General features: G+C 43.6%; 2 protein-coding genes across 7 annotated transcripts in view; one reads left to right on the top strand and one right to left on the bottom strand.

Moving 5' to 3' along the window:
* Nucleotides 1–1,753: 1,753 nt before the first annotated feature.
* Nucleotides 1,754–18,139, top strand: Thbs1 (thrombospondin 1). The gene is made up of 22 exons (XM_013512591.1): nt 1,754–1,921; nt 2,449–2,543; nt 2,802–3,361; nt 4,197–4,272; nt 4,566–4,768; nt 4,866–4,988; nt 6,019–6,112; nt 7,453–7,626; nt 8,151–8,327; nt 8,618–8,791; nt 9,045–9,172; nt 9,398–9,550; nt 9,949–10,167; nt 10,640–10,747; nt 11,314–11,473; nt 11,614–11,732; nt 13,135–13,369; nt 13,546–13,773; nt 13,932–14,203; nt 14,601–14,698; nt 14,802–14,941; nt 16,065–18,139. Exons 2-22 carry the CDS (start codon nt 2,477–2,479, stop codon nt 16,070–16,072), a joined length of 3,516 nt encoding a protein of 1,171 aa, XP_013368045.1. The 5' UTR covers nt 1,754–1,921; nt 2,449–2,476; the 3' UTR covers nt 16,073–18,139.
* Nucleotides 18,140–18,896: 757 nt separating this feature from the next.
* Fsip1 (fibrous sheath interacting protein 1) overlaps nt 18,897–25,305 on the bottom strand; it is a 203,350-nt gene continuing 196,941 nt past the window's right edge. For 2 of the 6 annotated variants that reach the window (XM_005381205.2, XM_005381207.2), the window contains one exon: nt 20,413–21,279. In XM_005381205.2, the coding sequence (XP_005381262.1) occupies nt 21,233–21,279 (47 nt within the window). In that variant the 3' untranslated portion in view covers nt 20,413–21,232. The other 4 variants (XR_260360.2, XR_260361.2, XM_005381206.2 and 1 more) reach the window with 3 other exon arrangements.

A 25,305-nucleotide genomic window follows, 5' to 3' on the forward strand; every position in this document is an offset into this window, starting at 1 on the left:
CCCTGTGCAAAACCATTAGGAGCTCCAGAGAAGCCCAGGACCATTCACTGGCCATCTGTTCCGGAACTGTTCCCAAATGTCCAGTATCCGGAAGAATTAATGATAAGTGGGAAGATCTGAAGTCACCTTTCAATGAGCAAAGTGGATTCTGGGGAAGTAGGTACTGAGTCTGAAATCTGCAGATCTGTGTGGATGAATAAGCATCTATGACTTCCAGGACGGGAATCTGATTTGATTTAATCATCTGGCAGAATCGTTTGCTCCGGCCTCTCAACATATGAAATCCAAGGAACGTGTGTCTGAGGAATGTACTTTTCTGCTAGAGACACTTGATGTGTATATTGAGTAACTAGCAAACGCTCCACCACCACCACCCTGGGCCACACAACTCTCCTACGCAAGAAAAGTGAAATTGCTGTTTGATAAATGTCAGCTCGTGGGTGTTTCCAGCATTTGGAAGTCCTGCCAGGGGTAGCTGCTGAGAATGGAGGTGAGCCCCTGGAATCCCCACCTCCCCCACATTGCCTGTGCCCAGATCCTTATTTGGTGATGCTTCTAACTGCATCCTGGTCCCTCCCGCCATCCCTGACAGGACCTCAGCAGGGAAAGCGGTGACTGCTGACGTCCTTTCCTAAAGAGATGAATGGAATTCCAGGCAGCTGGAGTCACGCTGGCTTGGGATGGTGGCTTGGAGACCAGACGGCAGTGACAGAAGCATCAGGCAGCCAGCCTTGCGCATGGCAATGTGTGTGCCCACAGAAATGGGACCCACACCTAGATTTCAGGAGCCGAAAAATGAGAAGAACGTTTAGAGAGAGAAAAGGGAAATAAAATAATAGGCAGAAAGTAATTTATTATTCTATTGGTCTGTTCTGTAAATAGATTAAGACCCAGGAGCCAGATAGTTCTGCAAATTCTCCAACCAGGAGTCACGTTAAGAAGCACGAGTGGGCACAAAAAAAAAAAAAAACTGTTTTTCAAGACACAACTTAAATTTCGACTTGAGGGAACTGGATATGAGTTAGTTTCCCCAAAATTCCCCCTACTAGAAACAGTCTGCGCAGGTCCCCTTGATCAGAATACGCATACCTCCCCCAAGCGGCAAGCCGTGGAAGCGCCGGCGCAAATGCGAGAAGCGACTTCGGCCGAGTCTGGCAAAGTGCGGCCCCCGGCACTGGGAGCGGGAGCTCGGCGCTCTCGCTGCCTCCTTTAGGGGGTCAGGTGGAGGACAGAGTGCAGGCCAGGGCTGGAGTTCAGAGTACCTAGGACCCGCGGGGTTGATGGATGAGGGATAAGTACACAAGAACAGCTTCTTCAACACTCAATTCTCTCGGGGTCCCATTTAGAGTCTACTCTGGGGGGTCATTTCAAAGCGTCTCGGCCATCGTCCAGACATTCAAGGAGACGGGCTTGTCTGCAAACCACTCCTCCCCTAGGGTCTTGGGTGGTCGCCAAAGCCTCGTCGCAGCTCAGGATGCTCACGCCGCACGCCTCGGGCTGCGTGGCGCAGGAGGCTGAGCGCGGAGCCCCGGGGTGCCAAGGCAGCGTGGGCGGGCACCTATTTTTCTGAGAAGTTCCACTGCTCCGGCGCCCCGACCCCGGCCTCCCCCTTCACTTTCTAGCTGGAAAGTTGCGAGCCAGGCAGCGGGGGGCGGAGAGAGGAACCCAGACTGCCCCCCTCCTCTTCCTGCCCGGCCGCCGCCCATTGGTCAGAGGAATCCCCAGGAATGTGCGCGCCCCTTTAAAGGCGCGCGGCTCCCGCACTTCGCCAGCCAGTGCCTCGAGCCCGCCGCGAGTTCGGGCTCCCGCGAGCTCTCCGGGTGCAGCCTCCGCCTCCCGCCGCCCCAGCGCCTGTCGAGGACTCGGCGCCCCTCGTTGCGTCCTTGCCGCTTCTCCTGCCGCTGCGCCGGCGTCCACACAGGTAAGCCACCTCCAGCCCCAGGCTCCACTGAACCTGGGCGACTCACATCTCCTACTCTGCCCCTCCGCTAGTCCCTTCCAGGTGCCCCGGAGCTCTTTTTTGGGAAGGCTCCAGCCATGGGTTCACCAGCAACTCTCCAGGAGACCCCAGTTTTCTCATTTTTCAGGTCCTCCCTAAAGCTTTGCATCACTCCTCCAGGTTTCTAGTTCTTCCCGCCCTCCCTGACCCCCCACCAATCTGCATCTCTGGTTCCTACCGATCCCCCCTCGTTTCCAACAAAGAGGCCCCTGCCCCCATCGTTGGTCTTTGTGCCCCTCCTCCTTGAACACTGCGGTCTCCGGACTCCAGCGCTCTCGCTTTTTGCATGATGCCCTCTGGAAAGTAAATCCTGTTGTCCTTCCCTCCATTAAGCGTGGGGCGGGAGAGGCATTCCGGGGCCCTTAGCGACCTGCCCCCTACCCCCCCTTTCCCCCACTCTCCCTGCTTAGCTGGTCTCTGACCCTGTGCTCTTGTGCTTCCTCCTACAGGTCCCTGCTGGGCACAAACAGCTCCACCATGGGGCTAGCCTGGGGACTCAGCGTCCTGTTGCTAGTGCATGTGTGTGGCACCAACCGAATTCCAGGTGAGTCCATGTTGGTCCTTGGGAGTGCTGGGGGAGGGGCGCAGGCTAGCCCAGGTGTGTCCCCGGCCCTACTCCCTGTCCCAGCCGATTCTGCCCAGAGCCCTGGCTGAGTATCAGGACGCAGCTTACCTCTGGTAACTAACTCTCTCAGTGATTGCCAGTTTTCACCCTGTCCTTCTGGTCCCAGCCCTCGACAGTCCAGCCCTCTACTCCTGGCCCCAGTCTAAAAAGCTGACTGTCTTCTCTCCTGCCCAACAGAATCTGGGGGAGACAACAGCGTGTTTGACATCTTTGAACTCACTGGGGCCGCACGCAAGGGCTCTGGGCGTCGGCTGGTGAAAGGCCCTGACCCATCCAGCCCAGCTTTCCGCATTGAGAATGCCAACCTGATCCCCCCTGTGCCCGATGACAAGTTCCAAGACCTAGTGGATGCTGTGAGAGCAGAGAAAGGCTTCCTCCTCCTGGCCTCACTGAGGCAGATGAAGAAGACCCGGGGCACGCTGCTGGCGGTGGAGCGGAAAGACCACTCCGGCCAGATCTTCAGCGTGGTCTCCAACGGCAAGGCGGGAACCCTGGACCTGAGCCTGAGCGCGCAGGGGAAGCAGCAAGTAGTGTCAGTGGAGGAAGCTCTCCTGGCCACTGGCCAATGGAAGAGTATCACCCTGTTTGTGCAGGAAGACAGGGCCCAGCTGTACATTGACTGCGAGAAGATGGAGAATGCTGAGCTGGATGTCCCCATCCAAAACATCTTCACCAGGGACTTGGCCAATATCGCCAGGCTGCGCATCGCAAAGGGAGACGTCAATGACAATTTCCAGGTGAGTCCTCTTCTTGGAGCCCTGATCCATGAGGTCGTTTGCCAGCCAGCTGACCTGCCACAAGGGCTACAAGAAGTGCTGTTTGTAGACTGACACAGCAGCTCTCAGACTTAGGGAACTGGCAAACCCCTAGCAGGCTGGCTAAATCACACACTGCTGCCCCCTAGTCCCAGGGTTTCAGAAGTCATAGGCCCAGAGAGGGTCCAGAGAATTTGCATTTCTAACAAGCAGCAGGTGCTGCCTTTGCTGATCCTGCTGGCCTAGGATCCCTTGTCTGAAAACAAGCAGCCTGTTCAAGTATCAGATGTTCCTTACTAGCTTCAGAAAATAACTTACTTCAAATGCATTCCACCAATTTTAACTGTGGCCTGAAGTAGATACTTTGTATGGGCAGAATCAGTAACACTTCGCTATCTGATTCCTCAGAGGGATGCAGCCAGTCTGGAACCGAAGGTTGAAATAGTGGTTATTTGTTGCTGCAGGAGCCTAGTGCCTTAATTTCTAGATCTTTGCAACTGTGGCTTTGAACTCCCACATTTCACTCTTTGACACTAGAGAGTGTCATTAGATCTGCTGGGTTTAGTATCAGATTCCATTTCCTGTATACCCAAGTAGGCTGATAACTAAATTCTTGGTAAAATACTGAAGACTTGGCAGAAGACATAAGATTTTGAGGTTGTCTGGCAGTTATGTTGGTGTGTTATTTTGACATAGTGACCTTAACACGGAGCCCTCTTAAGCTTTTGGTTGTATGTGTCTATTGTGTGCAGAGACTACGTCCCCACCCCCACCAACTCCCAGTATGCTACAAGTAATGTGTTTCCTCTGCCTACAGGGGGTGCTGCAGAATGTGAGGTTTGTCTTTGGAACCACACCAGAAGACATCCTCAGGAACAAAGGCTGCTCCAGCTGTGAGTACCCCTCTGTTTTTAGGGTATGTGGGGAAGTCAAGGGGATGGGGGGGAGTTCCACCAAAAATAGACTGAGAAATTCAAGCAATAGTGTTTGTGCATAATTTATCCAGGTAATGTAGCTAAAAAGAATACAGCAAAGACCTCAAATGTTATTCCCACACAAATAAACATCCTCTGCTTGCATCCGTTGTCCTACATGAAATGTTTACAGCCAAGGACTTGACGGCTGGCTGGTGAGCTCACCAGTCGGAAGCCTTTCTACTACTTTCCTTTCCCATTATGTTTCTTAGCTGCTACCAATGTCCTTCTCACCCTCGACAACAATGTGGTGAATGGCTCTAGCCCTGCCATCCGCACTAACTACATTGGCCACAAGACGAAGGACCTGCAAGCCATCTGTGGCATCTCCTGTGAAGAGCTGTCCAACATGGTCCTGGAGCTCAGGGGCCTGCGCACCATCGTGACCACGCTGCAGGACAGTATCCGCAAAGTGGTCAGTGGCCTCTGATCGCAGCCCACTAGCCCTTGACAGTTCACCCCACTCGCCCCCAGATGAGGCTGGACACTAATGATCATTCTCCCCCTTTCAGACGGAAGAGAATAAAGAATTGGCCAATGAGCTGAGGAGGCCTCCACTCTGCTATCACAACGGCGTTCAGTACAGGAATAACGAGGAATGGACTGTGGATAGCTGCACCGAGTGTCACTGTCAGGTGAGGGATGGTCACACGCTACGAACTGATGGCATGTGTTTGAAGCCACATTTTCTCAGGAAATACCCACCTGGTCGCACAAGTTCTTTTTATGTACCGCGGTCTGCTACCACAGGCATTTATCTTTAAGATGCAATTATGACATCTACAAATTCTTTAAACTCTCAGAAAGTTTATCAAAGTCTTAATTATACCCCAGGCAAAGAATCTAAGAGAACAAATCTACTTAGACATTTGAGTAATTGCCTGCTTTAGTTCAAAGACCAAGTGTTGAATGTCAGGTAAATAAAACCTGCTTAGAACATTCCTCCTTTCCCTCCCCCGCCCAGCCCTGATTTGTATTCAGCTCTGACATAGGGTTCTTTTCACATAGCCCTGATTGTTGTTCAGTTCACTTAGGCCCATACTGGTAGGATGTCACTGTCCACTTAGTTCAGATGGCACTGCCTGCTGGCATGTTTCCTCACACCAGAGACAGGTGAGTTTGGGCTTTTCATGGCTCACCAAGCAGAGCACAGTTTAAATATAAACACAGGTTACTGAGTTTGGGAACCAGCTTCATAAATTCCCTTTCTTCTCCATTGTAATACACCACCAGATCTATAGACGAAAATACTTATAGATCTTCTTTTCCTAAGGATACGATATAAAAATTTAAAAGTCCTGGCCAAGTTTCACGAGTTCAATTTTAGATGTGGACTTGACTCATAATGTTTGTTGATTCCTCATATGTATATAAATTCTTTGTGTTGTAACTTCCATACCTATCATTTAAAAAAGACTCTTCAAAGAATGGAGTTATAGGTAAGCATACAGTATAGCATCAGAACTCTGATATTGGTGGCTGCAGACAGAACTTTCATTAAAATCATTTCACTAGAGCACTATGATGGACCTTTCATTAAAATCATTCCACTAGAGCACTTACTGCCCTAACCACGTCATGCCTTGTCACTGAAATGCAATAGTGAGTAAACTTCTATTTGCAACGCGCTCAGTAACCCATTTCCCTTGTTCTTTCACCCTGCAGAACTCAGTTACCATCTGCAAAAAGGTGTCCTGCCCCATCATGCCCTGCTCCAATGCCACGGTTCCTGATGGAGAGTGCTGCCCACGGTGCTGGCGTAAGTTCCTAAAACAGCTTAACTGTTCTTAAGTGACACTAGGTGCCTTCTCCTACATTCTGAACAGCTAGACCAAACATTGTCCCCTACCCTACCTCCCCATCATATTTTCATTCCATTTCTTGCTGCTACAACTGGTTAACTGACAAATTCTATGTTGCTTAAAGTCATAAACTCAGTTATGACAAAATCTGAATTATCCCTCCATATTATGGCATAGATGATCTTGGTGTAGCTTATTCTGGTTTTATGCTTTTAAGAAAGGAGATGAAGATAAAACAGTAGTAGATCTAGGATGACTTCTTTTAGATTTTACAGTACAGAGTTAGAAATATGTTCACCTGAGAAATTGATAGGCTTAATGGTGTAAGCCTTGGGCAGAATTCAGCCTAAAACTTCTGTTTTATCTGCAGTATAGAGGTTGAAGAGAATTACATGAGTTTAGACGTAAAGGCACTAAAAGCAGTTAGGAGCTGCACTGCTGCATGGTACTGTATCTCTGGTTTTTGTTGGCAGTGCAATCACTCTGCTGAGATAATATGTAATGCGGTAGGTGCAAGTCATAAAAGTGACTCATCATCATCAAGATAAGGAAGAAAACAGGGAAGTGCTACTTGCCCAACACATACATACACACACCTACATTACTGGCCAGAGCTCAAAATAACCAGTCCCATCCAGGGGTCACAGTAACGATGTTGGTACTGTAATGGTCATTTGTGTATGTTTCTGTTCAGCATTCACTTGAGGTATGGATTAAAGGGATCAAAACTGGCTGGGGGCTGGCAGAGTTCTGAACTTGAATTAAGGATTCCTAGGAAAGCTTTTAACTGACTGCAAAAGAAAACAAGTTCTCAGCCTTCTGTCTGATACAGATAGATGTGATTGTAGTCATGGTGCCTGGGCAGATGGAAAACAAACACGTTTTTTCTGCCTGTGCAAATATGTGTAGAGAAGGCCCCCGATGCTAGCATGAAAGAAACAACAAACTGACTAACCTCCCGGCCAAGTCAGCGTCACAGCCAACAGCAGCCAAGTTGTCTTCAAGCTCATCTGTCAAACACATGGTCTGGGGCTTCCCTGGCAGTCAGAAATGACTGCTATCAGCAGCCCAAAACTTCAGCATTCTTGGAAGGCTGAGGCTGGAAATGCCTATGCAGATATCTTAAGTCAGTAAAGAGAAATGTTGAAATGCTGAGAGAGGAGAAAAGAGGAAGTGTAAAAAGAAGAACTTAAACATACCGATGCTAAGGGAATAAAAAAGAAAATATAGTACATCATAGCCCCTGACAGAGGTTATGTTAATCATGGAGTACTAAGTGACCTCTATCTCCCTGCAGCCAGTGACTCTGCAGATGACGGCTGGTCGCCCTGGTCTGAGTGGACTTCCTGTTCTGTAACATGTGGCAATGGAATTCAGCAGCGTGGCCGGTCTTGCGACAGCCTCAACAACCGATGTGAGGGCTCTTCCGTCCAGACACGAACCTGCCACATTCAGGAGTGTGACAAGAGATGTAAGTATGCCATCCACTTAGGAGTGGAGTGATCTGGCTTGTCCTGCTGTCATCATCAAGAGCAGTTCTATGGCAGGGTGCTCAAGAACACAGGTTCCAGGATCTCTGGACTGAATTCCAGCTCTACCATTTGTCTCTGCACCCTTAGCAAAACCTGCCCTTCCTACAGCTCCCTCCTCATCTGCAACATGTGGATGATAGCAATAGTTCCTGAAGTTATCTTAAGCATTTTATTTAGATAACGCACATAAAGCAGTATCACAGAGCTGGCCTCATGCTAAACACTCCATAAATGTTGGCTTACGGACAGAAACCCACAAGGACAGCTAAATATGATTGCTACCCTACTAGGAAAGATTCTCCGTGACACTGGGATGTTGTGGCCAAGAGCCAGCTTACTCTATACATGAGGTTTTGCTCCCATGGACCACATGCTAGGAACATATCTCTGTGGTCCCAAGGATCCCTGCTCTTTGACTAGCTCCAAGCCAGCACCACTTGTGACCATCTGCTTTGTCCTTTAGTTAAACAGGATGGCGGCTGGAGCCACTGGTCCCCATGGTCAACTTGTTCTGTGACGTGCGGTGAAGGTGTGATCACAAGGATCCGGCTCTGCAACTCTCCCAGCCCCCAGATGAATGGGAAACCATGTGAAGGCGAAGCCCGGGAGACCAAACCCTGCAAGAGAGACGCCTGCCCCAGTACGTGTGTGCCTAGCCATGCAGCCACCTGCGGGCAGCAGCTCTGCCCAGCTGGTGGCCTGCTATCTGCAGCCTCCAGTTCAAGGGGTCATGGGAGGGAAAAGGTTACTGACTAGAAAAACAAACAGGAACAAAGTCCTGTGTGTTCAGCAGCTTCTCATAATGAAAAGCATTTCAAACTCACCCTCTTCCCAAACATTCTTTCCATGTGTCAGGCTCAGGGTGTCTTCTGTGACAGGTAAGGCTTTGAAAACTGACCTGATTTTTGCATGTGATTCATTTTCTTACAGTCAATGGAGGCTGGGGGCCCTGGTCACTGTGGGACGTCTGCTCTGTCACCTGTGGAGGAGGGCTGCAGAAACGTAGCCGGCTCTGTGACAACCCCATGCCGCAGTTTGGAGGCAAAGACTGTATCGGTGATACGACAGAAAGCCAAGTCTGCAACAAGCAGGACTGTCCAATTGGTGAGTGGCTCAGGCCAGGGCCAAAATACCCTAGGAACTTTCCATTTTCCTGAATGCTGCAGTTAGGCTTCAAGGGGGTCTGAGTTTTGCTTAGTCCTGAGTTATTCTAAAATGCAGAGGGACTGTGTCATCCAGTGAGTTGTCAGTAGCAGAGACCCTACAATATCTTATGTGTATTGTTTGTTAAGTGGCCAGCACAGCAGTAGAAGCAGCTCGGATCTGCCACTTACCTGTCTGTTTCATCTTGTCCCAGATGGATGCCTGTCCAATCCTTGCTTTGCTGGGGCCAAGTGTACTAGCTATCCCGATGGCAGCTGGAAATGTGGCGCTTGTCCTCCTGGTTACACTGGAAATGGCATCCAGTGTGAAGATGTAGATGAGGTGAGGAGCCGTCTAAGCTAGGAAACCAGCACCCTGTCCCAGGTGCTTCCTTAAGACTGCATTTTCCCCTTTTCCTTCCTTCTTTCCTTGCTTCCTACTTTCCATCCTTTTCCTCCTTCCTTTCATTTCTTTGCCTCAGCCTCCCAAGTGCCAGGATTATCACAGATGTGGGCCACCAAAGGCAGCATTTTCTAAACACTAAGAAAACTCTTGTTTCCCTCACAGTGCAAAGAAGTGCCTGATGCCTGCTTTAACCACAATGGAGAACACAGATGCAAGAACACCGATCCTGGGTATAACTGCCTGCCCTGCCCACCACGTTTCACAGGCACACAGCCGTTCGGCCGGGGTGTGGAACATGCCACAGCCAACAAACAGGTACAGTGGACTAGACTAATAGATCAGGGGAGAAGCAAGCAGGCCTTGACCAAAACAACAAGCATATCAACGAAGGGAAGGAATTACCAGTGTACCTTTGAAGAGGTGACTTAGTGGTCACCGTGTTTGACAACACTGCTCTGAAAGCAGTTGTGAGCAGGTGCGCTTACATTTATTCGGGAGCTGAACAATTTCAAGATGGGAAATGTAAAGCAGCATTTGCCCACAGTCTAGAAATTTTCAGGGAGAGAGTAGTAAGAGACAGAGGTAACCTGTATTCACCTAACCAGGGTCTCAGTCTCCTCGGAAAAACAAAGATCTGCTCTCTTCTTGGTTCTGTGGTGTGTGCCACTCTTGGATTGGAGGCTCTGTGCTGACACCAGGATGTGTGCCCTCAGGTGTGCAAGCCCCGAAACCCCTGCACTGACGGGACACACAACTGTAACAAGAACGCCAAATGCAACTACCTGGGCCACTACAGTGACCCCATGTACCGCTGCGAGTGTAAACCTGGCTATGCTGGCAATGGCATCATCTGCGGAGAGGACACAGACCTGGATGGCTGGCCCAATGAGGACCTGGTGTGCGTAGCCAATGCTACCTACCACTGCAAAAAGGTATAGCCACCTCCCCTCGTGTGCCTGCAACAAGAAGGCCCATGGCCCCTGCCAAAGGACACACAAGAGAATTTTGCATGCTGTAGGTTTGAAGATAAAACCAATAGATTAACTCTCCCGAAGGCAAAAGGGCATTGATTCTTATTAATATTAAATCATTTGGTACCAGGAACATGAACAGGTCAGACCTTTGGCAACTGTGTCCTGCAATGAATTCTTTTATCCAAAGAAATGGTCACTCTCCTAGCAGAGTGTGGCTTATGTTCACAGCATCTACAAAAGCTAGAGCACTTATGTAAACCCTCTATGTGTCTGTCTCCAAGAAACTGTTTCATTATTTAACCTTCCCATAAAGACACATACACTGTTCCCCAGCAACATGTGGTCCTCTCCTGTTAGTCAGCGCTGCATGTCTGTGCTGAGTGAAGGGAAGAATGCAAACCGTAGCTTTCATGGGTCTTCTCTTTTCCAGGACAACTGTCCCAACCTCCCCAATTCAGGGCAGGAAGACTATGACAAGGATGGAATTGGTGATGCCTGTGATGATGATGATGACAACGATAAAATTCCAGATGATAGGGTAAAAAATATTTCCCTCTCCTCTTTCATCTTTTTAATTCAAGATCCTGAATCACTTGAGGATACAGGAAAATTGCAGGTTTATAGCAGAAAATATACCAAACTGACACACGGTATAATTAGAAATTATTCATCATGTCTTAGCAGTTTAAAGATTCAGATGTGCCAAGAGAATTTCTAAGTGAGGGGTTTGTTTCTTACCTCTACCATTTCCCCGATTTGAGAGAGATAACAGTGTAACAAATAAACAAATGACACTTTGTTCCCCAGGTTCATCCCAAATGTCATAGTTAAATGACAGTAAAACTTACTTTGGTTATAATGAGAACTGAGATGATAAGATTACATTTTACATCTCCCTCATTTGTAGCCAACAGGAATGCCTTTTTCCTTCATTATGTCCTGCCTTTAAACTTTATAGATCATTCTACTGGCACTGAGTACTCCATGAGAATATCTGCTAAGGAGAACATGATTATTGCAGGGCTTTGCAGTTTGCATGTGTTTGGAGGCTTCTGCTGGTTTCTCAGGCAGCACCATAAAGTGCTCCATTTCTCCTCTGTGCAGGACAACTGTCCATTCCATTACAACCCAGCCCAGTATGACTATGACAGAGATGATGTGGGAGACCGCTGTGACAACTGCCCATACAACCACAACCCAGACCAGGCAGACACAGACAACAACGGGGAAGGGGATGCCTGTGCTGCAGACATTGATGGAGACGGTAAGGTGCTCTCCGCCTCAGTGGGCCTGTGTGGCAGAAAATGCCCCCAGCTTCAACTCCCTTCACAACAGTGTGTCGCTATGCTGTTTGGTCAAAGAAGCCATGGCTGGAAAGTCCCTTACTTGTCCTGTTCTCCACAGGTATCTTCAATGAACGAGACAACTGCCAGTATGTCTACAATGTGGACCAGAGGGACACGGATATGGATGGGGTTGGGGATCAGTGTGACAACTGCCCCCTGGAGCACAACCCAGATCAGGTGGGTGGACTCCTTCGAGAGTTGTTCAAGGTGTTGCAGTTGCTGGGCCTTTAAGACAATGAGTTTAGAACAGTGCAAATGCTCTTATTATCGCGGCGCTCAGAGTTCTCAGAGCCAGGTGCAGCATGTTCATGTAAATAACCTGCTATGTGAGCTCTCTGCAAGGACTCCTATAGGTCTCCATCCTGCAACTTTAGTCTTGTCTTCTGTAAGATCAATTTGACTTGCACAGCATAATCTACCACTGTTAAGATAAATGATACAACTCCATGACAGTATTAATAATACATAAGACTAAGGGGAAGAATATCCAGAAGCAAAGTGAACAACCATTTTCATAGTCAATGATATAATCTAGCTGGAAGAAAGAATCAAATTCAAAACATTTCCTGAAACTAGGAGAAAACTCCTCTTTCTGTCGTTCTCCCTGTCTTACATTGCAGACAGTTCGTCCTTTACCTGTAGTAGGGTGTGCTACATATAAACATTATTGCATAGAATAGGTTTCCTGTCTGAGGGCATTTCTCTTTTGTGTGACTGCCCATCATTTTCTAGGATTAAAAATTGAGAGAATACATTTTTAAATGTGTTGTTGTGGGTGTTTACAAGCCAGCTTTTAAAAAATGGTGGTATTTTTATAAGATTAAAGAAAGGAGAAATCAGCTTCTCAAAACACTTGCTCTAGTGAAGTTGCATCAAGCAGATGGAACAACCTGCAATGGCTTTGCTGACCACATGGCATTGAGGACCAACTATTTCAAGTTTGGGTCTTACCATAAAGTAAACTTCTTCAATGTCATTTAACTCACTGGAGGAGCTTTTCATTCCTCTGATCATAATAATCTTAAAATTTGAGCATCAGGTAAAAAAAAAAAAGTATTCCATATATACTGAATAATGCTAAGTACTTTGGGGAAATCTGTTCTGAAAACAAATTAAAATCTATCTGAGCCAACAGATGAGAGTTCTTATGAAGTACATATATAAAATCAAATACCTTAAAAATTGTATTTTAAATCTCTCATACACTTGACATGTCAGCAAGTATACACCTAAAACTTTCAATGAAAAATTACAAAATGTACCTAGAGGATTTTTAAGATTAAGATTAAACAGTTAAAACTGCTTTCCAACCTTAGTGATTCTTTCTATGCTAGAAAGTTTTGCATTAAAAAAAATCTTAAATATCTTTTTAAATTTTCATATAAAAGCAAAGATCAAGAACAAAAACTTTTAAAACTTGATTGTTAATATTATTTTTCTTCAGTACTGTAGAAATAAACATGAAATGAGCTGGCCATATCAAATATAGGAGAATTTTCCCTGTTGAGGGGACATTAATGTTATCTTTAACATAATGACTTCTACTTTGATTGACCTTCCATGTTTGCTGCTCTTCCAGCTGGACTCTGACTCAGACCGCATTGGGGATACTTGTGACAACAATCAGGACATTGATGAAGATGGCCACCAGAACAATCTGGACAACTGTCCCTATGTGCCCAATGCCAACCAGGCTGACCATGATAAAGATGGCAAGGGAGATGCCTGTGACCATGATGATGACAATGATGGCATTCCTGATGACAGGGATAACTGCAGGCTGGTGCCCAATCCCGACCAGAAAGACTCTGATGGTGAGTCAGTGCGGCCGCTCTGTAGTAAGAGAGCGATCGACGCTGTGGCTGTCTGGATGGAGAGAATAAAAGCAGAGCTGAATGTGTTGGGGAGGACAAAGGGCTGACACCAACTTTAACAAGATAAAAGTCATAATAGCAGAATTTCACTAAATTCTTGCTTTTTCTGACCTTAGGTGATGGTCGAGGTGATGCTTGCAAAGATGACTTTGACCATGACAGTGTGCCAGACATCGATGACATCTGTCCTGAGAATGTTGACATCAGTGAGACTGATTTCCGCCGATTCCAGATGATTCCCCTAGATCCCAAAGGGACATCACAAAATGACCCTAACTGGGTTGTACGCCATCAGGGTAAAGAACTCGTCCAGACTGTGAACTGTGATCCTGGACTTGCTGTAGGTGAGCACAGCCTTTTGATCAAAGGCAAATACATACATGAGAAAGAAGCAGATAGAAAACCTGGTAGTTGAACCTGTCTCTGTAGGCACTGAGGATGTCCAGGAGTATAACACGGAACCTTCTAATGTTTTTAACTGAGCCCTGGCCTCATTTTCCAGGTTTTGATGAGTTTAATGCTGTAGACTTCAGTGGTACCTTCTTCATCAACACCGAAAGGGATGATGACTATGCTGGATTTGTGTTTGGCTACCAGTCCAGCAGCCGCTTCTACGTCGTCATGTGGAAGCAAGTCACCCAGTCCTACTGGGACACCAACCCCACCCGGGCTCAGGGATACTCAGGCCTTTCTGTGAAAGTCGTGAACTCCACCACGGGACCTGGCGAGCACCTGCGCAATGCCCTGTGGCACACAGGCAACACCCCGGGCCAGGTATGGGTTTCTATCAGTGCTGGGGACATTACTTCGGCCAAGATTCCCAACAGGGAGCCTTCGATGTAGTGTTTCCAGCATCACCAACAGTGGTATTGAGCTCTGATTTGTAAAAGCTCAATAGTGTGTGAGAGGGGAGCTCACGCTGACTACGAGTTACCCTGCAAGCTCAAAAGCAGCTCAGTCTCTTCCAACAAAAACTCCTTTCCCTTCCCTCCCCCACTGCTTTATATTCATTGAATGGTGCACAACAAATGACAGAAGGCCTGGGGAAAGCTAACAGGGCAGCTCATTCAGGTCAACACAGTGCCTTTTGAGCACCATTCCCTCCAGGATGAAATATAAACCTTCCCCCAGTGGAGCTCTATTTCAACCTTTTCTTTTCCTTTTCCTCCAGGTGCGCACTCTGTGGCATGACCCTCGTCACATAGGCTGGAAAGATTTCACTGCCTACAGATGGCGTCTCAGCCACAGGCCAAAGACAGGGTTCATTAGGTAAGGTTGGACTGATTCAGTTTTACTTGTAGGGATGGGCAAAAAAGAAAAAGACCAAAGAGTGGCAGTGTTGCTTATGACATTTTTTTTTTTTTCCCTGCAGAGTGGTGATGTATGAAGGGAAGAAAATCATGGCTGACTCTGGACCCATCTATGACAAAACCTACGCTGGTGGTAGACTAGGATTGTTTGTCTTCTCTCAAGAAATGGTGTTCTTCTCTGACCTGAAATATGAATGTAGAGGTAGGAGCAATATTACATTGAATGTGCAGTTGACAGCTCTAATTTAGATGAACAGTGAGGATGAAATGATGGAGAATCTGATTTAAAGACTATTTTAGCTCTGGAGGCTGAGGCAGGAGGATCCCAAGTTCACATCCTACGTAGGCAACCTAGCAACTCAGTGAGAATAAAAAATACCAAGAACTGGGGATGTAGTTCAGTGTAAAAGCCCTAAGTTTAATTCCCTATACCACACACACACACGCACACACACACACACACACACACACACACACACAATTTTAAATCAGGGTTATTTACATTTTGCTTTTGAAGACTGCTAAAAGTAAGATAATGCCTATGACCTGTGGCTAAAGAAATCCTAAGTCCTTATTTATAATGTAAATAAGGCACAAATTCCTAGCAGCAAATTCCTAGCAGTTGCTGCGTTCTTCATAGTGCAGTGCAGAAGTAAACGGCAGACAAGTACCTATACACGTGAGACCTTGTTAATAATATTTTCCTATAAAATTTCATATGTTTATAAATTTTACACTCTGCCTACAGTTTTGTAAAATGCTATCACAGCACAAGTTGTCTTTCACACACTTTCCTTGTGCTGAAAAGGGAAAGGAGTGTTTAATTAATTGTCAATTAACCTTAGCTTTTTTTCTTCCCTTTTTTCCCACCTATTGATTACTTAAGTTGAATTCTGCATTAATTCTACCACAAAATAAGTGCTCAATTAGTACCCAAGGCTCAGGCCTACCAGATGAAAACATCGGCCAGCCAGATCGAACACAGTGGTAAAGAAAGACGGTTGATACTACTCAAAAATATTTAACATAGGACATAACTCTTCAGCTTTAATTTTTAAAATAAAATCCCCTAAACTTAACATTGAAGGCCTTAGAAAGCATAATAGTAATTCTGAAAGGTTGTGCCGTATCTTCATCCTAGTGTCACAGTCAGCTTAAGGAAAAAAATGTTAATGTGTTTGAACAATCTTAAATTATGCCTTCATCACTACAAAAGTAGAGCTATGCCTGGGTTGTTAACTTTTTAACTGCCACTAAGATGACTGTGCCCTTATTAGCTCATTTTCATGTGTGTATTTATTTATGTTTATATGATTATTTAACAGATTCCTAATCATTGAACTGTTGATCAGAGTACTGGTCATAACCAAAGCTGGTTTTGCACCTTCCGGAACAAAGAGCTTGAGAAACCCCCAGGATCACTCCTCCTTGCCTTCCTCTTTTCTCTGCTTGCATCAGTGTGGACTCCTAGAACATACGACCTTCCTCAAGAAAATGCAGCTTTCAAATGCAGACTTGGCATTCAGCCTCCAATGAACGAGAAAACATCGTCCCAAGAATACAATGACTGGTTTGCTTCTAAGAAAGCAAAAGCTTCTACTTGCTTCCACTGGAAATGTGCCCACTCCACTCCGCTTTCGTTCCCAGGCAGGGTGCTCTTGTGGGGCCCTCTCTGAGCAGTGGACTCAGAAACATTTTCAGGCATGCAAGAGAAGGGAGGACTCACTAGAATTAGCCAACAAAACCAGCCCTGACACACTCCCTTAGGAAGAAGGGGAGAAGGGGCCAAAGCACCAAGGCGAGGGCGCATACCCAAGAGGCAACTGTATGGAGAAAATGCGGAGGAACTGTTACACTTTGGTACCAAATCACTTTCAGGGGATTGAAAGACTATTGCTGGATTTCATGATGCTGACCAGTGTTAGCTGATTAGCCCACATAACCAGGCACTTAAATAGAAGTAGGGAAGGGAGGGGAAGCCTGGCTTCTGATGTCTACCCAATCCCCACCCCTTACATATCACCTATGGCGGCCACAGCGCAGAGAGGCCAAAGCTTGAGGCAGCCTTGCCTGGCCACATGGAAATGGGTGGTTTTCTTCCGGGTGTACCTTGTGCAGATGTAACAAGAGAAGAGCAAAACCTACCATCTCAGTGAGCTCCAGCTGCTTCCCAAGGGAGGGGCAGCTGCGCTTATATTTTTATGGTTAGAAAGGCACAAAACTCTTACCAGCTTAACTAAAACATTCCTTTTCTCTCTTTGTACCTGAATTACCATGGAGTTTTCCAACTCTGTCTTTTGGACTATAATTTTTTGGTTTGTTGTTCTTGTTTTTGTTTTGTTTTATAAACGCTTTACAATGTAAGATATTTATTTTTTACCTATGCTGGAGGATCTGTCTGAAGGATTATTGTGGAACAGGAAGAAGCGGAAGGGCTATCCATATCATCTTTGCTGGGAGTCTTCATGACTGTAAGATTGTAAATACAGATTATTTATTAACTCTGTTCTACCTGGAATTAGATTTCATACGGAAAGTGTTTGAGAGCAGGTAGCTGAGCTTTATCAGCAAATCTCATAACAAACTGCTTTTGACTTTGTGCTTAGAGTGAATGATTTGGAATTTTTTTCTTTGTTTGTCTTGTCTTTTGAAGTGGAATTAGTTGGTTGTCCATTTGCAAGTGTTTTAGATTGCAAAGAAAGCCATCAGATCTTTAATACTATTTTACCCCCTAGCCTCGTGCCTATCTCCAGGGAGAAGTAAAGTATATACACCTATTTTTTTTCATTTTTCCAAAAGAGAAAAAAATGACAAAGGTGAAACTTACATACAAATATTACCTCATTTGTTGTGTGACTGAGTACAGAATTTTTGGATCAAGCAGAGTTTTAGTGTCTAACAAACTTATAGCTACTGTAGTACCTAAAAAAGTCAATGTTGTACATAGTATAAAAATTCTTTGCAAAAAAGTATTCCCATAAGGAAATAGCATTGAAATGTTTAATACAATTTCTGAAAGTTATGTTTTTTCTACCATCTTGTATACCATTGCTTTATTTTTATAAATTATTTTCTCATTGCCATTGGAATAGATATCTCAGATTGTGTAGATATGCTATTTAAATAATTTATCGGGAAATACTGCCTGTAGAGTTAGTATTTCTATTTTTATATGTTTGCACACTGAATTGAAGAATTGTTGGGTTTTTGTTTTGTTTTGATTTGTTTTTCGCTTTTACTCCCCAGTTTTTACTATTTTCCAGTACCTTTTTCTAGAAATGTGCTTTTTTGTACACATTTTTATCCATTTTACATTCTGAAGCAGTGTAACTTGTATATTACTGTTTCTTATGTACAAGGAACAAAAATAAATCATATGGAAATTTATATTTATACTTAACTGTATCCATGTGTCTATTCATTCTCTACTGGCTTTATATTATTAATGGCATGGGTAAATACCATCCTCAAACTGATAGAGCATACACAAAGTGAAATTTTAGTGAAGAAGGTAACATTCGTAGTTCCTGTGTACTTTAGAAAGCCTGAGTTGCACAAGACAAGGGTTAGAATACACATTTGCTAGGTTCGTGGAACAAAAGGACAAAACAAGTCTGCCCCATTAAAAACATACAAAAGAGAAATTACCCTTAACTACATGGTGGGTCCCCCAAAACAATTTCATATTAATGTCAGGTTTCTCCAAGTCCAGTTCTGTTTCTAGAAGAACAATGAAAACAAAAGGAAGAGCAGCTGTGATGTACGTAGCGTGCAGCCCCATCTGACTTGTAGGTGACGGCACCTGGTGGTCAGTATGGTCACAGGTACAGCAGCCTCAACAGGAAGTGTGACGAGGAAGAAGCCGTCCTTGAAAAGGGGAGCCACGTATTACTCCTTGCGGAGAATAATAGCTTTGGTCAAAAGCAGATGCCTAAAAAGAAATGTAAAACTTGGAAGAAACGTGTGTGTGACTTAGAGTATACATTTGCTAGGTTCGTGGAACAAAAGGACAAAACTTAAAAATAAACTTAAACAAAAGTAAAAAAATAAAACTTAAACAAAAAAATACTAACTCTACCACATTTTGTGAAGAAAAGGCCAAAATGTTGTAAAAAGCAGACTCTGAGTTTCAGATGGACCAATTATAAATATGAAATGCTCAGCGGGTAATTTCCAGTTTTAGTTTTAAAAAATCAAAGAAGAACTTGCATAGGTTAAAGATCTGGCTTTAAGGTTTGTTAGACAACATTAAGACTGGCTGAATGTGATGAACTCTTCCTTGTTGACTTTCCTCCCTGGTTCTAAAAACATCAACCTGAGTAGCATGATCACACATAAACACAAAATGCCAAATCATTCCACAGGGCCAAGCTGAGGAAGAAAGAGCTAGAAATGGTTGTGCAATTAGGTACACTGATCTGAAAGAATAATTATTTGAAACATGACATCATCTTTTCTCAGAATAGAATGCTAATTAATTTTTAGGTAGTGCAGCAAAACAGGTTGTGAGTATCAAGATAAGACAGAAAAAGTGGCTAGAGACAGGAGCTTTTCTCCCCGGGCATGTTTCATTTCTACTCTGAAACAGACCTACAAGTAGGCAGGTTCCATTAAAATGATGTCATCAGGATGATAGCCTTTTCCTCCTATAGGAGTTTATTGTCAGAGCGATGGAAGGGCAATAAACTTTAGGTCCTCGGGAATTTACAATCGAGGTGGTGCCAGCAATTTTTTTTGAAGAGTCATATGTAGAAAAACTGCAGTTTAAGCTCCTAAATTCATCCCCAGAACAAATTAGTACTTTCTTTCTCTTCTGTATGGTACTTTTTATTCTTGTTTTAGGACAAACACATGGGTATAAAAGGAACCTCAATATAAAAACACTTGTTTTTGATGAGAACTTCTCTCTACACCAGGGTGTCTGGGGCTTTGTTTGTAAATCTGGAGCTGTGAGTTGAATTTTATCATAAATTCAGTGTACTGGTCCTTGTCAAGAGCTGGTTTCTGTTAACGTGCTATGCAGTGGTACCACTTCTTTCACTGACAACATTCATTATTCAGTATTGCTCAGATGGCCTTCCCCTTAACAAACCGCTATAGCACAAAGGCTTGCTGTGCCCCAAATACCATCTGCAGACGCGCAGGATAAAGCAGCAAGTCCTTTGCAGTGTCCATCGAGAAGTATTTTGTTTCTCTCTTCCTTTCCCCACTCCACTCCTCTGGCATCAAACACAAGGGAAACATGGGTTTAGAAAGCAGAGCTCATCTGAAAAGCTGATGAGCAGCAATGGGTTTTCTCTGTCCTACTCCAAATTCCTGCCCATGTCACCTCTACCAAACCTCTCCACACCTAGCAGTGCACATGTCATTCCTATGACAAGCTGAAATCATGACTTTTAACTTCTGCTGACATCCCACAGCAAAACTCTTGATGCCAGGATAAGTTACGCTATAGCACACTGACATCAACATGAACCACTGGTATTTTAAATGAACAAATAGTAAACTTTAATATGAAGGCTGGAAAAAGAAACTGCCTATGGATACCTTCAAAAATAGTAGCTGTAGAATTCCTCATTCGAAAAGGCCAAGGAGTACAATAATGTAAACAAACATTATTATCCAATATCAGTAGATAAGCACGTGTCAGCAAATATTAATGCCACATATATATATATTACATCAAATTTTATTAAAGGTAGTACAACAGCTAGCTCATTTTTCAAATCAGAAATACATTTGACTTCTAGTTCTAAGGTCAATTCATCTTATAAAGTCAATTCATCTTATAAAGTGTTGCTATAAAATTTTCTTATGAATCCAGGTTAATAACATATAATTAAGCAAATATCTCTTAAAATAATATTATAGACTTCATTTAAAAAAGTCGTTCATCTTTATTTGCTGTGTTCTAAAAGGCCCTAAGTGAAAGAACGTAACAAACTGAGAGAAACATATCAAATAATTCATCACATTCCTACTTGAATAAGTAGTATCATTAACCAGATAATGTAGGCTTCCCTAATGTTGCTTTGTTGAGGCAGTTTATTTCTCCCCATGGTGTGTTACACCAACAGACACTGAACAGACAGAGAAAAGCAAAAACAGACCAGAACAAAAATCCATAGTGACCACAATCTGAATCACAATAAAGTTGAAACACATAAAAGCAAATACAGGATAATCATACCATTTCCACTATGCTTAACATAATGCATACATTAAAATATTGATTTTCATAATGTATCCCTGGTACTGTAAGATTAGTGATACATTCATAAATAAATTTCCCAGAAATTTCAATGAAGAAAAACCACTGAACAATTACAAGTCTTAAAAATATCAAGGAAATGAAATGTATAAGAGAAGTCAGATGTCAAAATCATTATTTGGGGAATAGTCTCTATAGTATTCACTGAATTTAAAGAATTCAGAGAAAACAATTTAACATAATTACCAACTGTCTTAAGAGCATATCCTAGCAAGTCCTTGCTTAAGATTCTTTACATTCTTCCATGACCTCTTTCATCTCCTGTTTATCTGCATACAAAAATAATAACCAAAGTTATTAAAGAATCAGAAATGTGTACATAATTTAGAAAACTAATTCAGTTTATTAAACATTGAATCATTTTACACATATACAATAATCATATTCTTAGTTACTATTTATTAAGCTGCACATAGAGTTTATAAGTAAATTCAAAATATAAGGTGTCTGTCCTGATTGAGCTTAGCAGCTCAGAAAAAACTTGAGTTTTGAGAGTAAAAATGACTGTGGATTTAAAGACAGATTTCATTTTTTTTCTGTGCTTTCAACTGAATTTCTAGGAAGTGAGATGGAAGCAAAAGTAAATGCTACATGTAAGGTAGATGACAGCAAATTATCATTTATGTCTTATGACAATAAGAGAAGTGAAATGCCAATATTTTTCTGCCCTTAGTGAGAAAGTTAACAGAGAAGGCAGAATTGACAACAGAACCAAAGAAAAGAAGACAATAAAAAGTAGGAGGAGAAACCTGTGAAATGTAAAATGGTATAATATCTCCAGCAAACAGTCTGGTAGTTCATCAAAAGGTTATAACAGATGTGGCAATTCCATTCCTGAGGTAGCCCAAGGGAAATGAAAACATACATCTACACAAAAACTTGTAACACACAAATATTCACATTAACATAGGTAATAGCTAATAAGTGGAACAACCCAAACATCTGTCAGCTAGATCAGATAAGTAAAATGTGGTATGTCCATGCAGTAGAATATTATTCAGTAATAAAAATAAACAGTACTGATGCATGCTACACCATTTCAAGATTTCAACATAAATCTTGAAAACATTTGCAGTGTGTAAAAAGCCAGCACAAGAGGTCACAATATTGTGACCTCACAAATTCACTTTCATGAACTATCCAGAGTAAGCAAATTCATAGAGACAGAAAAATAGATTAGCAATTGCCTACAGGAGGGGTTTAGGGTAGGGAAAATAGGGAGTGATAACTAATGGATACAATGTTTCTTTGGAAGGTGAAGAAAATATAAAATTGATTGTGGTAAAGTTTGTACAACTCTATACTAAAATCCACTGAATTGTACATACTTAAATGGGGTGAATTATACGGTATTATTGGACTGTAACTGCATAAAATTAATGCCCACATCTTTCCCAATCTCTGGAACTTGTGCATTTTACTTTATTTTGGAAAAAGATCTTTGCAGATCCAACTAAATTAAAGGATCTTTAGGATATCATATTCTATTAGCTGGGTGAGCTCTAAATTCGCTAATAAGTGTTTTTATAAGAAAAATGCAGAGGGAGCCCGATAAATGCACACATGCAGGGAGGCGGTGTGAAAATGGCGGCAGACGAAGTGCTGTGGTCACCAAAGAGGCTCAGGGATGCTGACAGCCACGAGAAACCGGAAGGTGCAGTAAAGCATTCAGCCTGAGAGCCTCCCGGCAGAGCGAGCGGCCTTGGTGACGCCTTGGTTTCAGACTACTGGCCTCTAGACCTGTAGGAGAATCAATTTCTGTTTTGGCAATTTGTTATGACAACAATAGGAAACAAATACAGGTACATAAATTGTATCTGAAAGCTGCTACAAAAAAAATAAGAGAATCAACTACATAATTAAAGCCAGATGACCCAAGAGTTTCACAAAGCAAAGTGAGAAGAGTACTGATATTATCAAGACACGGAAGAGAAGTATGACATAGGATGTAGAGGGAGCTGAGCCAGACGAGAAGACCAGAGTATTCCACACATGAGGTGAGGGATGACAGGACAAAGCTCCAGGCCTTTAAAGAGTAATTCCTTCTCTGTAGAGTGCTGGGCTTGCCCACCTCATCCTTGGAGGCTCTGCTTCAATGCCACCTCCCATTTCCCCAGTGTCCCTACGCCTCACATCTCTATGGACTTGAACGCAAACTCTTGTTATACTTGTCCCACTGTACTGTAATTATTTAAGTGCTTGCCTTCAGCAGTAGACTCGGAAGAAGTTTACAACAGTGATCATGCCCTGCTCACTTGATATCCTAGAGCAACAGTCCTCAACTGGGGAAAGTTTTGTCTCCCAATGAACATTTAAAAATATTGTAACATTATCTTCTGAGTATAAGCTAGGGATTCTATTTAGCTTCCTATAATGCACAGGATGGGCCTCCAACTTAGAAATGTAAATAATGCTGGAGCTGAAAAACCTGGAATTTAGAAAGTTAGGTAGAACACAGTAAGAAACTCAAATGTTTGTGGGGGGGATATGCGGATGAACGGATATGGATGAATAGATGGATGGAGAGATGATGAATTGTTGGGGACCATGAATTATAAATTGAGTCTAGAGGACATCCAAAGCCTGTTCTTGTCCTGCCCGTGAGTCAGATTGGAACACAGAAACTCTCTGCTCTTTTCTGGTCAGAGCTGAAAGCCCTAGGGCTAATGACTGCTGTGCCACTCACAGGGGAAGGTAACACCTGCTGGAGACACAAGGCGTCCAGGTCATTACCCCAGTCTCGTCCTTGTCCTTGTCCTTGCAAGAAGCTTTGTTCTCTCCTTACTATCCCACTATAGTCACCATTACTGTCCCTGGCAACACCCACTGCCCTTCCCCATTGCCCTTGACTCAGCTCAATAAATACCAAGGTTCTGGCCACCTCATGGCCTTTTGTTCCCTGAGAACAGCTGGTCATCCCAGATCCCTGCCTGCACCTCTATTTTGTCTCTTGCTCTTTCTTCCCACCATGCACTGTAACACTTGGCAGGAGACTGGGGACTCACAGCAGGGGTCCCTGATAACTCACACCATGAAAGGGGTCTCTGATAATGAATAAACAAGTTGGCACCAAGGAAGAGTAGTTTTAAAGCATGACTGGACCACAGACTCACCCACATCCTATCCTCAAAAACTCATTTAAACAAGTACTTATGTCCAGAGTCAACCCCTAGACACTGACTTAATTAACCTGGGATGAAACCAAGGCATTAATCTGTTTTACATCTTACTAGGTGATTCGAACACACAGCCAAAGGTAAGAAGTAGCACTTCCAAAGAAACAGACTCAGGATACCTGCAAATGCCGGAATGGTTCCTGCAGATACCAAGTAGCAATCTGAATGCAGAAACAGATCCTCCCACAGCAGATACAGCTATCTCCAAAAAAAAATATTAACCATTAAAAAGTGGAGGATGCAAGCTAGTACCTCAGGGCATGTGTGCTCTGTGTGGCTAATGTAGGCTGCCTGAAAGACTGACAATAAGAGACCTGAAGAGAAAAGGCAATCAAGAGAAGGCAGGATCTTCACAAAAAAGGGATTCAAGAAGAAAACAGCAAAGACAGCAAATAGTGAAGATACTTTCTGTATATTATGTTCAACACCACCACAATGCTGGAGGTGACAATCCAACTATGTAGTCCAGAGCCTCTCACATTTTAACGTGCACACAAATCACCTGTGGGGACATCCTGTTACTGAGCAAATGGAATTCAGTGGGTTGCGGGTAGGGCTGGGCCTTGCATTTCTAACAAGCCTCCAAGTGAGGCTGACAGGGCAGGTTGCAGATCAGATCTACAGTCCTGATAGCTGATCTATAGTAACTTTTACTCAATTTGAATGAAACAATGGAATCATAAGTTTCCCTAACTGACAGAGTGTTAGTACAGCACAATTAAACATCAAAGTTTTTAAAGATGTTCACTTTACGCTATTAAATAAAGCGAAAGTGATGTTTTATAAGTGAAAAAAAATGATCAGTGCCAAACAAGTTACATGAAAAGTCTACCTAATGAAGAATTAGAGTAAATAAAATCCGTAGAAAATAACTTGAGACAGGGATATAGCTCAGCGGCATAGTGCCTGCCTGAAAAGCTCAGGGTCCTGAGTTCGATTCCCAGTACCAAAAAAAAAAAAAGGTAACTTGAAAAATAAATAAAAATAATATAAATGTCTTATACACTAAAATTTTACATAAAAAGGAGTAAGACTAAATTTCTAATTTGGGAGATGGTATTTTGGTGAAGGAAACTGGAGGAGGGTTCATCTGACTACATAACAGGAGATTAAGTCACT

Source organism: Chinchilla lanigera, unplaced genomic scaffold (genome assembly GCF_000276665.1).
Source record: "Chinchilla lanigera isolate Chin_1 unplaced genomic scaffold, ChiLan1.0 scaffold00015, whole genome shotgun sequence".
NCBI lineage: Eukaryota > Metazoa > Chordata > Mammalia > Rodentia > Chinchillidae > Chinchilla > Chinchilla lanigera.